Below are 12,805 nucleotides of genomic sequence, written 5' to 3' on the forward strand. Positions count from 1 at the left end.
TTAATATGAGTGAAAACAAGTTATACAAAATAACCACGTCTGCAAGTTTGAGTCTGATTGAATGCATGAACATTCCCGCGTTCACCATTGTCGGCCATCTCTCCCTGTTAAATGTTGAACATCTATTTTCCCAGTTATCTCATGTTCAGCTTTGAGGATTGTGTGGTTAGGATTAACACCACTACAAAATTTTTAAAGGAGCCCTATGCGAAACAGGTATGTCTCTAAACCACGAGAAACGGACTACATTGATTGAGATTAGTACCAAAACAAGTATGATTAGTCGAATTACCATCTACAAGATCCAGTCTTTAACCTACAAGAGGCAAATGGAAAACTGATTGTCATAACCGTTAAGAGATGTGTTTAGCTTAACGTGAATTTACTCAGACCTATTCACTCGATTTTTGTTGTTGCAGGTATTCCTATGCTAATCATTGTTCCTAACCCACTAAAATACCATAACCTACTCATCGACCCAAGCAAACAGAGGTTATTGGACGGAAATAACAAATTATCTATTTGCAGATCTTGATCGCATAGCTTTAAGTTATTTCCCTGCCACGAGTAAAAAAGTGCTCTGAACTTTACAAAGCACGATCGAAGCTACTGTGCCCAACTGGCAATGTTATGCACCATATCACGATTATAATACCAACTGTTTTTTCTAAAACATACTGACTAGCTCCCAAAAAGAAAAGGCCGGCCGATAGTGAATTCGAGCACATTAAAGACTTGGGTATTATCCGGTTATCGAACAGTCCAAAGGCACGTCCTTCGCATATTATCCGCAAAATGAACAGGAACGACTGGAGTCTAACTGGTGATTATAGGCGACTGGACACGTAAACGCCTGATGGTCGTTACCCGTTATCACACATCCACGACCTGAATAGAGCGCATAACGAAATGCCCATGACTGCAAATCACTTTTCTAAATCGGCTGACAACACTTCTTTCGGGCTTAACAATTTTTTTCTCACGTTTTTCAGCTTAAGAAATGTTGCACAGACTACAGCGATTCATCGATGGTTTATTCGGGAGTTTGGATAGCGTAATAAGTAGATGAAGATAACCAGAACTATGTGATATGTTAGCACAATACAGTTTGAACAATTTTTTGCTGCACTATCCAAATTCATCGGAAGGACCAACTGCTTTAAATTTTTCATTTAAGTGTCTCAACTTCGTGCCTACGTATGTTGATGACTGCATGATCGCATGTCGGAGCAGAGAATCTTATCTCTAGCATGTAGACCTTGTTTTTGAACAACCTCAAAAGTATGGCAATACTGTTAGCATTCAGACATCAGACATTCTCCAGCGCAGTGCTGACGCTTAAGGCATCCGCCCTCTGTTAAGTAAAATGGCAGACATACTGGACTACCTGGAGTTGACTACGGTCAGGAAACTACGCACGTTTAACTCACTATCGACGGTTCATGCAAAACAGTATCCTTCTTACTGACCATAAACCTCTCATCTTTCCAAGCCCATCTTCAGACAAGTACTCTCCTCGAGAGTCTCAACAACTTGACTCAATTTCACAGTTTATTTCAGATAAACAACACATTTCTGGAGCAAACAATGTAGTCACAGACTCCTTGTCTCGTATAACTTCCTTGAACAGTTTCCAAGGAATCAATCTTCTGAAACTCGTCCAGCTTCAACAAAAAGACACCGATCTACAGCACGAAATATCTCCAACAGTCCTAAAACTATGCATTCAACAGATGGGAACAGTGAAGGAAACCTTACTATGTGACACATCTTCAGGTAGAGATCATCCAATCTTGCCGAAACATTATCAACGAAACATCTTCAATACGTTGCACAAAATTTCTCATCCAAGTGTTCGTGCATCCATTAAGCTTATAGTAGAACGTGTTTGCTGGCCTTATATGGATGAATACGTGAGGGAGTGGGCACGTGTCTGTGTAAGTTGCCGGAAATCTAAGCTGATTAGACTTGACAAATGTCCCTTAGGCTCGTTCAAAACTCCTGATGTTCATTTCGACCATGTTCATCTGAATTCGTTAGGACCTTTACCAAATTTAAATGGATACTCTTATCTCTTAACCTGAGTAGACCGTTTCACTTGATGGCCAGAAGCAGTACCCATCAAAGAAATTACTGCCGAAACAGAGTCCCACGCCTTCGTCGAAAGACAAGCAGCAAACTCTCCGGTATTTCTCCGGCATCCGAGATCCAGCAAAGAAACGCTCTCTGGAAGAAGTGTAATGATTACAGAACACATGAACGATTGTAACACATATGAAATCACAAATGTTTTTGCCTTGTTTTGCCATGATGAGTAGAAGTATTCGAACTAATCTAATAACTAAGGACTCCCAAAATAGTGAAACTTAAAGCAGGTTGAACTAGATGGGCACAACTGGACTCATTATATTTGGAATTCGTAATAGGCGTGTGACCGAGTATAAAAGAAACATCAGCACAAATATCACTCTTGCTCTTCGCGTCCCACAACAATTTGGCTGCATCTTCAGTTTTTTGTAAATAATACCCTGTCAAAAACAAAATGGTTTGTCTTCTCCGGTATGCTTATATATGTGCACATTACGTTTTTATATGCAGAAAGGTCACAGGAAACACTTTGTGTGACAATATTATTCACGCTGTCTCATGGTATAAATACATATGCATACCTGCTTCTCCGCACGTCTTGCTTCCCTACACAAGTACGAGCGTATTTCGACTCATATATTTTAGTTTCGGGTTTTCATTTTTTAGGACGACCGTAAAAGAAGAAGCACCGAAGAAGAATACTCTGAATCAAAATTTTCATATTACTTTTTTATCGTTATATACAACATGCCATAGGTATTGTAGTTTGATAACAATTTAACCAACAACATCTATAATTGAATCGTGCCCACCCAGTGAAATCAAAAGTCAGAAGTGAGGAGATTGGGAGATATATTTGGTAGATTATCAATATATCGAGAAGTGACTGATCTAAACTGGTTAGTGATCGCAGAAGAAGATGAACACGGCGTTCCCCCTCGTGATGTGGTGCGGATGCATGACCGAGCGCTTTCAGCTAGGAGAGTCCAGTAAGACTAATGTAGTCAGCATCCAATGTCAAACACTTACAGAGCTATTGATTTTGGGGATTTGTTCACCACTACAGTATCGTGCCACGAGGCGATCGAATGCTGCTCGACGTAGCGTGCCATCAGAACAGCGTTTGTCAACTGCAAGCTCGTTGGATCCAAACTCCTGGCTAGTCATGTCTTAAGGTCATCAATACGCGACCAGGAGGGTGTTGAACTGAAGTGAGGAATAAATCTCCAGAATAAATAGTTCTGTATGTCTTTGGCATTGATGTGGATCTCACATGCTTTGCTGAACACACCACAACTGAAAGTGCTCGGGTATTCATTTGCAAATGATAATGAGTCGGTGCTCCGTTCTATTCATTCCTTGAACTACTAGCCAGGTTAGATCAGAAACTTCCTGAAGCACCACCCTTGATTGCTGGTTTGACTGACTTTGTCTTTTGGTATTGAAGTTGTTACATATAAAGATGCTACAAGTATTGAGATCTTGACAACACCTTGACAAGTATCACTTTTTATAATCGAAACGTGTCAACTCAGTGAAGTCAGTAGTCAAAAGGGAAGGAGTTCAAAGATATATTTGATACGTTATCGACATATCGAGAAGCGGCTAATCTAAGCTGACCGGCAGTTGTAGGAGAAGCTGATCACGACGTGCCCGATTGAGGCCTGGTGTGGGTGCATGATAGAGCGCCTTCAGCTAGGTGAGTCTACTGAAACCAATGCGGTCAGAGTCGGATGTCGAAGACTTACACAACTTTTTTTGGGATTTATTTACCGTTACACATACAACGCCGTTGTGAGTTCCTGAATATCTTTTTTGTCTTTATAACTTCAGGTTTAAGTGGCGTTCGGTTTTCTGTTTGGCGACTGGTTATTGATGACTCTGTTTTCTGGGCGATCACTAATATTTGCGACAGTAATGCTAGTGTCTTCACCAGTGCCCCCTAGATGGAGAGCCTTCATCATCATATCACTGATGTGTGAGGAAGAGCTAAATGTTACGTTTAAGTTATGTTCCGGATATTATGTTTCCTGAAAAGTTGGCCGTAACTTGAGGCTTAAATTTGTGAAAAGGGCGGTGTTTCTTCTATTTCTAGAGGACTTACCATAGGCATTATTCCTCCATTGGCAACCTGGGTTATCTATTTCATGCGGTCATAAGAACGATGTTTAAACTAATGGCACGATCGGGAGAGTTTGGGATCGTCTGTGATCACGACAAGGTATGGGAAAACTAGCCATGTATCTATAGAGATATTTTATTTAGTTTTGTACCAGCTAGGCAACATTTGTGTTGCCACGCCGTATCGCAACTTGATATCGTGGATTAGCTAGTGTAACCTGACGTAACGTTCTCACTATCTTCTCAATAATACTAAAGTCCCAAAATGGATGAAATGGAGATACATTTGTGCTAAATATGGAAGTCCTTTGAGTGTAAGCTTCTATTCCGTCCGTAAACTACAGACATCAAGAACCGCGCCGTTCGTCTGCTAAGCCGCAAAAGGTACTGCTGTGCGAAATACAAACAATATCTCGTGCTGAAGATCGGTGTCTTTTTGTTGAAGCTGGACGAGTTTCAGAAGATTGATTCCTTGGAAACTGTTCAAGGAAGTTATACGAGACAAGGAGTCTGTGACTACATTGTTTGCTCCAGAAATGTGTTGTTTATCTGAAATAAACTGTGAAATTGAGTCAAGTTGTTGAGACTCTCGAGGAGAGTACTTGTCTGAAGATGGGCTTGGAAAGATGAGAGGTTTATGGTCAGTAAGAAGGATACTGTTTTGCATGAACCGTCGATAGTGAGTTAAACGTGCGTAGTTTCCTGACCGTAGTCAACTCCAGGTAGTCCAGTATGTCTGCCATTTTACTTAACAGAGGGCGGATGCCTTAAGCGTCAGCACTGCGCTGGAGAATGTCTGATGTCTGAATGCTAACAGTATTGCCATACTTTTGAGGTTGTTCAAAAACAAGGTCCACATGCTAGAGATAAGATTCTCTGCTCCGACATGCGATCATGCAGTCATCAACATACGTAGGCACGAAGTTGAGACACTTAAATGAAAAATTTAAAGCAGTTGGTCCTTCCGATGAATTTGGATAGTGCAGCAAAAAATTGTTCAAACTGTATTGTGCTAACATATCACATAGTTCTGGTTATCTTCATCTACTTATTACGCTATCCAAACTCCCGAATAAACCATCGATGAATCGCTGTAGTCTGTGCAACATTTCTTAAGCTGAAAAACGTGAGAAAAAAATTGTTAAGCCCGAAAGAAGTGTTGTCAGCCGATTTAGAAAAGTGATTTGCAGTCATGGGCATTTCGTTATGCGCTCTATTCAGGTCGTGGATGTGTGATAACGGGTAACGACCATCAGGCGTTTACGTGTCCAGTCGCCTATAATCACCAGTTAGACTCCAGTCGTTCCTGTTCATGTTGCGGATAATATGCGAAGGACGTGCCTTTGGACTGTTCGATAACCGGATAATACCCAAGTCTTTAATGTGCTCGAATTCACTATCGGCCGGCCTTTTCTTTTTGGGAGCTAGTCAGTATGTTTTAGAAAAAACAGTTGGTATTATAATCGTGATATGGTGCATAACATTGCCAGTTGGGCACAGTAGCTTCGATCGTGCTTTGTAAAGTTCAGAGCACTTTTTTACTCGTGGCAGGGAAATAACTTAAAGCTATGCGATCAAGATCTGCAAATAGATAATTTGTTATTTCCGTCCAATAACCTCTGTTTGCTTGGGTCGATGAGTAGGTTATGGTATTTTAGTGGGTTAGGAACAATGATTAGCATAGGAATACCTGCAACAACAAAAATCGAGTGAATAGGTCTGAGTAAATTCACGTTAAGCTAAACACATCTCTTAACGGTTATGACAATCAGTTTTCCATTTGCCTCTTGTAGGTTAAAGACTGGATCTTGTAGATGGTAATTCGACTAATCATACTTGTTTTGGTACTAATCTCAATCAATGTAGTCCGTTTCTCGTGGTTTAGAGACATACCTGTTTCGCATAGGGCTCCTTTAAAAATTTTGTAGTGGTGTTAATCCTAACCACACAATCCTCAAAGCTGAACATGAGATAACTGGGAAAATAGATGTTCAACATTTAACAGGGAGAGATGGCCGACAATGGTGAACGCGGGAATGTTCATGCATTCAATCAGACTCAAACTTGCAGACGTGGTTATTTTGTATAACTTGTTTTCACTCATATTAAATACACCATTCTATCTTTGGCTTAAATGGGTTCTTTGCAGACGCCAAACGTCATATCGCGGGTTGTTACGATACGACGAGTCAGAATAGACAATGATATGATTTCCATGTGAGATCTTATGGACTAGGTTTCACATCGTGACATATCTACAATTTTAGGATTAAGTCTGTTATCATAATAGTACTAATAACACAGTAGAACAATATTATAAATAATGATTTACACAATAATATAATAAATGATATTATAAATATCGTTCATGTCATTTTGCATCTTTTGGAGCTTTTCCTTGACAGAACGTTGGAAATGAATTTTGTTCAACAACTTTGTGAAAAAGCGAATATACACAACTTCTTGATGACTTTATCAAGGATGTCTTCATTGACGACAGTAATAAGACGATTATTCAGTATCTTCACCACTTGTTTCGGGTAGATGACTACATTCACGTTGAATAAACTAGTCCTCCACGAGCATTTTCCACAGCCAGTGTGTAGAAATTAATAACGATATTATAATCGAATAAGTGTTCAAGACATAAGTTACTACTAAGTGTACCGATCTATTATCAGGTCACATAAATACACAATCATAACTATTCGAGTGCCATAAAATGTCCAGAGCAGTTCATTTGAGCGAAATCAAAACTGAATAACATTTATAGAACTTTGCTTACTGGTAGAGAAGTCACCTGCTATCCACTCCCCTTCACCCTGAGTCCACGAAAAATTACACAAGGTCACATCAGTCTTTTTGCCGCACGAGCTCCCCTCATTATCCAATAATTGGGTAGCACGGTTTAGATCTGCAAAATATTGTATATTGGGCGGAATACAAACGAACTGGTAAAAACGGCTCATACAGCCGATTCAAACAAATAAGGAATATATACACAGAGGCTATAAGAGAAGACAGGCTTCGGTACCAGATAAAGCTTATTGATAAATTTTCCTTAAATCTGAAAAGCTTATTTCGTCATGGAGCTTGTCGTCGACAAGCCAAAACTGAAGTTTTCCAACTGCTAGGTCCTAATGGCCCAAGCGACAACGACGGTGATACCACTGACCTTCTGGCAGAGCAGCACATTCAGACATTCCAACCGACTCGCACTGACGTTTTTGATGAAAGCTTTTTCGTGCCTTAAGGTAACCCTCGTGCTATTGATAGAAGAAACCAGAGAAGTAGTGAATAGGTCTTTATTTCGATCTTCGCGCAGTCACAGTGGAGCATGGGATTATCTGTTCAGACAAACAAAGGCTCTCAACATTCAATATAAGATAATAGGGAATACAACGCTTACAAAAAGTAAGGAAGTGAATGAATACTTGAACAATACTGTTTTAGCATATGCTTGGTTGTTTGGGGTCAACTCTTAACCAACCAACCTGAGCTGTTACAGCTTCACCTGCGACTCAACAGAACTCTCAGAAGAGAAACTGAGCGCTGACGTGGTGTACTGGGGAGTGCAGTACCTTAAAGAAGACACTTCTCCTGGCCCGGATATGATCCGTTCAGTTAAACCGAGGGAAGCAGCTTCAATCTTGACAATACCGCCTAGCGTGATGTTCTCACATTCGCCAAGCCAAGGCACATTACCATAAAATTGGAAACGGACTCATATTATACCAATTTTCAAAGGAGGTCGACGCAGAGAACCTTCAAGCTACCGACCAGTAGCACTTCTCTCAATACCCTCCAGCATATGAAGTCCCTGATATGTGACGGTCCACGTGACTGCTTAATATCCATGATCTTATTTTCATCCTGACAGCACGGTTTCAGAAAAGTTAACTATCGTATAACTAACCTACTGACCGCGGTGGACAGATAAAAAACCATCATAGATCGCAAGGGGAAGGTTGACGTCATTTAAGTTGACTTCTCAAAAGCTTTTGATGGGGTCAACCGTATATGTTTTATCAATAAGCTCAAACAATTAGGTATAAAATCACCTTTAATTGATTGTCTCACTTCATATATAAAAAATCGACACCTTAAGGTCGGCGTTAACTTCACTTTCTCTCAGGCTATGGAATGTCCTAGGGAGGACTCCTGTGTTTAAGTACTAGAACCTCTTCCTTAATTTGCATAAACGATCTTCCGCAGCAGGCATCATCAGATTCATTGGTTTTCGCTGATGATGTGAAGCTCTGGAGAGAACTACGTAACGAAGAGGATAGTTTGGCACCTCAGGAGGATATGGCTCGGCATCAAAGTTAGGGAGACAGCAACGAACTTACTCTTAACATTTCCAAGTGTAAAGTAACCCATCTGGGACATGTTGTAGACTACAGCTACAAGTTAGGCAACTTCCCTCTAGGGGTATCCCAAGCTGAAGATCTAGCAGCGTTTGTACCCTACGATTCGAAATCTAACGCTAACTGCAACAAAAATGCCTGAAGAGCGCCTCCAATCACTGAACATTTACCCATGGGAGTATAGGAGCCTTAGAGGTGACATTATAATGATTTACGGCATCCTAAACACTTCTGGGCATCCTCTTAAACACCTACTTAAGCTTAGTCCCAATACGAACTTTGGGCGTAACATCCAGAATCTGGAGACATAACACGGCAGAAAGGACCGTAGAATTACCTTCTACTCCTTAAGAATAGTCAAATGCTGGAATTCGCTGCTGGCTGAGCTAGTCCAAGCGACTTCCTAGGGATCCTTTCAGAGGAAACTTGACATATTCTTAAGAACTAAGAACAGTATCTCACAATGATTCACCAACTTTTTTCTTCTACCTCTTTTATCGTTAATATACATAGGTTCCTGCCTGTAGGTATCGGCGATCCACTGCTACTAGATACGGAAGCCCGTTAAGCGAAAGCTTCTTCTATTCTACCCGGAACCATTTGAACCATTCCACCGCCAAAATGAATAAGGCGGTGGCGCTATCTCGTTTGGTCATACAGTCAGCTGATGTTTCAATTAAATCTAGTATGGTGATTTGCCATGGTTTGTTAGGTTCCAAGAATAATTGGAAGAGTATTTCCAATGCGTTTGCTCAGAAAAACTGTGGAACTGCAGGTGTATGATTACTAATCTCTCACTCACAGATTGTGACCGTTGATTTGCGTAATCACGGAAGTAGCCCACATTCCAACCAAAGAGTTAGTGAACACCTCCCTTCGTGGTTAGGAAAAGGTATGGTCAAGTCGATACGGAGCTCGATTCTTTCACACTTGATTGATAGTGGTCATGAAGTTGACAGAAACCAGTCTTTTAAAGTTATTTATCGTATTCCTACTACTTTTCCTTATGGGGTTCGATCTCGTCTCCTACACATAGCAGAAGCTATAGGAATTCGATCCAACAACCCAAGTCTTTGTGTTCATAAGAAATTTGTAACACCCTTATCCCTCCCTTGGCCTTAATAAATAATCTTATTTTCCATACTCTTTCTTCGTTTATTTTTCTTCACCCCCCTATCAATTATTTACTTATAATTTTTCTAATATTCGCTTCCAATTATCTGAACACTTCTTATTACGTAATCTTATAATTTCTATGAATGTTATTTCAGTGTCTATATTTTTCTAATCATTGACCTATTTTCCTATTATGTAACATTGATTCAAGCCTTTTATTATTCTTATCACAACTAGTACACTTGTCATTACACTATCAATTTGTACTTTCTACTTATTATTAATTTTGATTATGTAATCTATTCCACTGTTATCATTGACTCATAAACTGCCTTGATTGGTTTAATAATTTCGTATATGCATATAAATATTACTGTATATTAGAGTAAAGCCTGATGAGGATCTAATCGAAAACAATATTGTTCGCTTATATATGTTGTTTTAATAATTCTTCCCATTAAGATTGCTAGAAGTGCAATAAAACGAGACGTTTTACTGCTAAATAACAATGCGAATGAAATACCATGGATTGGTAATATGGTTTTATAATACCGCTATGGTACAACAGAACTCCAAAGGGTTTTAAAAAACCCAGTCAAAGCATACTATAAAACAACTAAAATCCTCCGAAATGCTTTAGTTCGTGTGAAGGAAAAAGGGCCATTTATGTCGACGCAGAAGTGCGTCTACAAATTAGAATGTCTCGATTATGATGCCTTTTTTATTGAAGAGTCACCTCATGAAATCATGACTCGAGCCAAAGAACATCTTGGATACATAAGGAAACCGCCTAATAATCTTGTAGGACTGGCAAGGCTCCAAATTAGATCGACAATAGCAGTTCATGCCATTTTCAATAACCACCAAATTGATAATAAAAATATCAAAATGATACAAAAAGGTTTTTTCAACTACAAAGAAAGGAGAGTAGCTGAAGCTTTCCATATATTAATTTATCCTACTTCCCTCAATAGAAAAGAAGACCTTACTAATCATTCGACTTGGACCATCTGTCCGAGCTACCATGTCTGATCTTATTTACACCACACTTTATTATTTATTTAAACACATAAATAATGGTACAAGGGGGTAACCAGATATATATGCACCGCATAAATCTCATTTGATTTGTGTGAGGGCTAAAATACTGCCCAGGTGCCCAAACTGAAGCAGGTTCCCACACTATTATCGCACATACAAATCCAACTCTATCCTTTCACATCACAAATGTCACATTTTTTGTCCATCAACCTGCACAAAAATACACAAACATGTCTCACATAAATCACCTTGACAGAAATGACGTGTCATTGACTTGGTCAGACATGTGTTTGGACTGATCGAACTGAAAATTTTGCCTTGTTCCTTTGTACTATTTAAACTTAGGCTATTTAACTTGTTTATTTATTCTCTGAAAAAACAACTTACACTAAGTGACAAAACGTCAGGAAATTTTTAAAAAGTTCGCGTTTCCTATGACCAGAACGCATTAGGAATTAGATTAAGTGGTTCTGCTGAAGAGACCTACATCAAAACCGGACCATGCAAGTAGTTGAAATCCAATACCGTTTTGAGGTCAGAATTCATTTACTGATAACCGTAATACTCAGTCAGTCAGCTACAACGTAGGACCGGGCACACATATGTATCGGTCCAAGTTGCCATACCTTATTAGCACAACAAGATGAACACCGGATTTATAGTAGTTAACTTAGTGGTAGAAATATATAAAAGAAAGGTTGTATATAAGGATATAGTATAGAAAGGAAGAAAGTTATGAAGCAATTTTAATCTCAAGGTTTAAGGGAAGACAACGAGCGTATACACCTACGCCATTGTGATCGATTCTAAGCCACGTCACCTAGAGTCTCCAACCATTGGTTACGATAGTCACGTGGACCCCAACCAATTAGTCTGCATCTGCCAACATGGCTCAGACTAGAAGTTAGTGAATTCATGCTCTGATGCCACGTTTTGGTTTGGCCACCCCTAACTCTCTTCCAGCCATCCCCAATACTAGTCAGCATAGCGCGTCGTGGTAATACTACCGTGTAATACCACTCAACCGTAATATATTCGTATCCAATAGGAAGCATGTGCGCAAACATAAATAGACGTGATCGTGTTGGGCCTCAGTACATTTTTTGAATACATATTCAGTTCCTGCACAGCCATATTTCTAAACGAAAAACATCAGGACTTTCTGTAACTAAGTTTCCTCTTCAAAAACTCAACGAGTGGTAATCACTAAATTTTGAACACGTGCTGGTGAATCATAAAAGAACCAACTTGGTTTTCAAAACTACTGAGTGGAAGTTTTCTACTTACCGGGACTGTTTTATCCCATTCTTTCATCAATGAATTACGGACCATTCCTATATTCCCATTATATTTGTGTCCCAAAGCTTTCAAATCCACAGAAGACATTAGATTTATTATAGGAGAAAGAGATTGTATAGTAGGCTTTGGTGTCGTGGATATGTCAAAAACAACCAACTTATCATACCTTTCTGGCTGGCTAATAATCATTTAAAAGATAACTACTTTCATTAGAGCTGCGCACATAACCGCTTTTCCACCCATACTATGCCCAACCAAACATACGTTCCGCAGGCGGAGGTCATCTACAACCATGTGTATATCTTCAGCCATATTAAAATAGTTCATATAATCGGAATGTGGGCTACTTCCGTGATTACGCAAATCAACGGTCACAATCTGTGAGTGAGAGATTAGTAATCATACACCTGCAGTTCCACAGTTTTTCTGAGCAAACGCATTGGAAATACTCTTCCAATTATTCTTGGAACCTAACAAACCATGGCAAATCACCATACTAGATTTAATTGAAACATCAGCTGACTGTATGACCAAACGAGATAGCGCCACCGCCTTATTCATTTTGGCGGTGGAATGGTTCAAATGGTTCCGGGTAGAATAGAAGAAGCTTTCGCTTAACGGGCTTCCGTATCTAGTAGCAGTGGATCGCCGATACCTACAGGCAGGAACCTATGTATATTAACGATAAAAGAGGTAGAAGAAAAAAGTTGGTGAATCATTGTGAGATACTGTTCTTAGTTCTTAAGAATATGTCAAGTTTCCTCTGAAAGGAT

At 39.6% G+C, this 12,805-nt stretch overlaps 1 protein-coding gene across 1 annotated transcript; it reads right to left on the bottom strand.

Moving 5' to 3' along the window:
• Positions 1 to 11,939: 11,939 nt before the first annotated feature.
• Positions 11,940 to 12,593, bottom strand: Smp_193750 (family S33 non-peptidase homologue (S33 family); the record flags this gene model as incomplete). The annotated part of the gene is made up of 3 exons (XM_018789962.1): positions 11,940 to 12,206; positions 12,237 to 12,410; positions 12,438 to 12,593. 3 exons carry the CDS (start codon positions 12,591 to 12,593, stop codon positions 11,940 to 11,942), a joined length of 597 nt encoding a protein of 198 aa, XP_018655353.1.
• Positions 12,594 to 12,805: the final 212 nt, after the last annotated feature.

This window comes from Schistosoma mansoni, chromosome W (assembly GCF_000237925.1).
Source record: "Schistosoma mansoni strain Puerto Rico chromosome W, complete genome".
Classification (NCBI taxonomy): domain Eukaryota; kingdom Metazoa; phylum Platyhelminthes; class Trematoda; order Strigeidida; family Schistosomatidae; genus Schistosoma; species Schistosoma mansoni.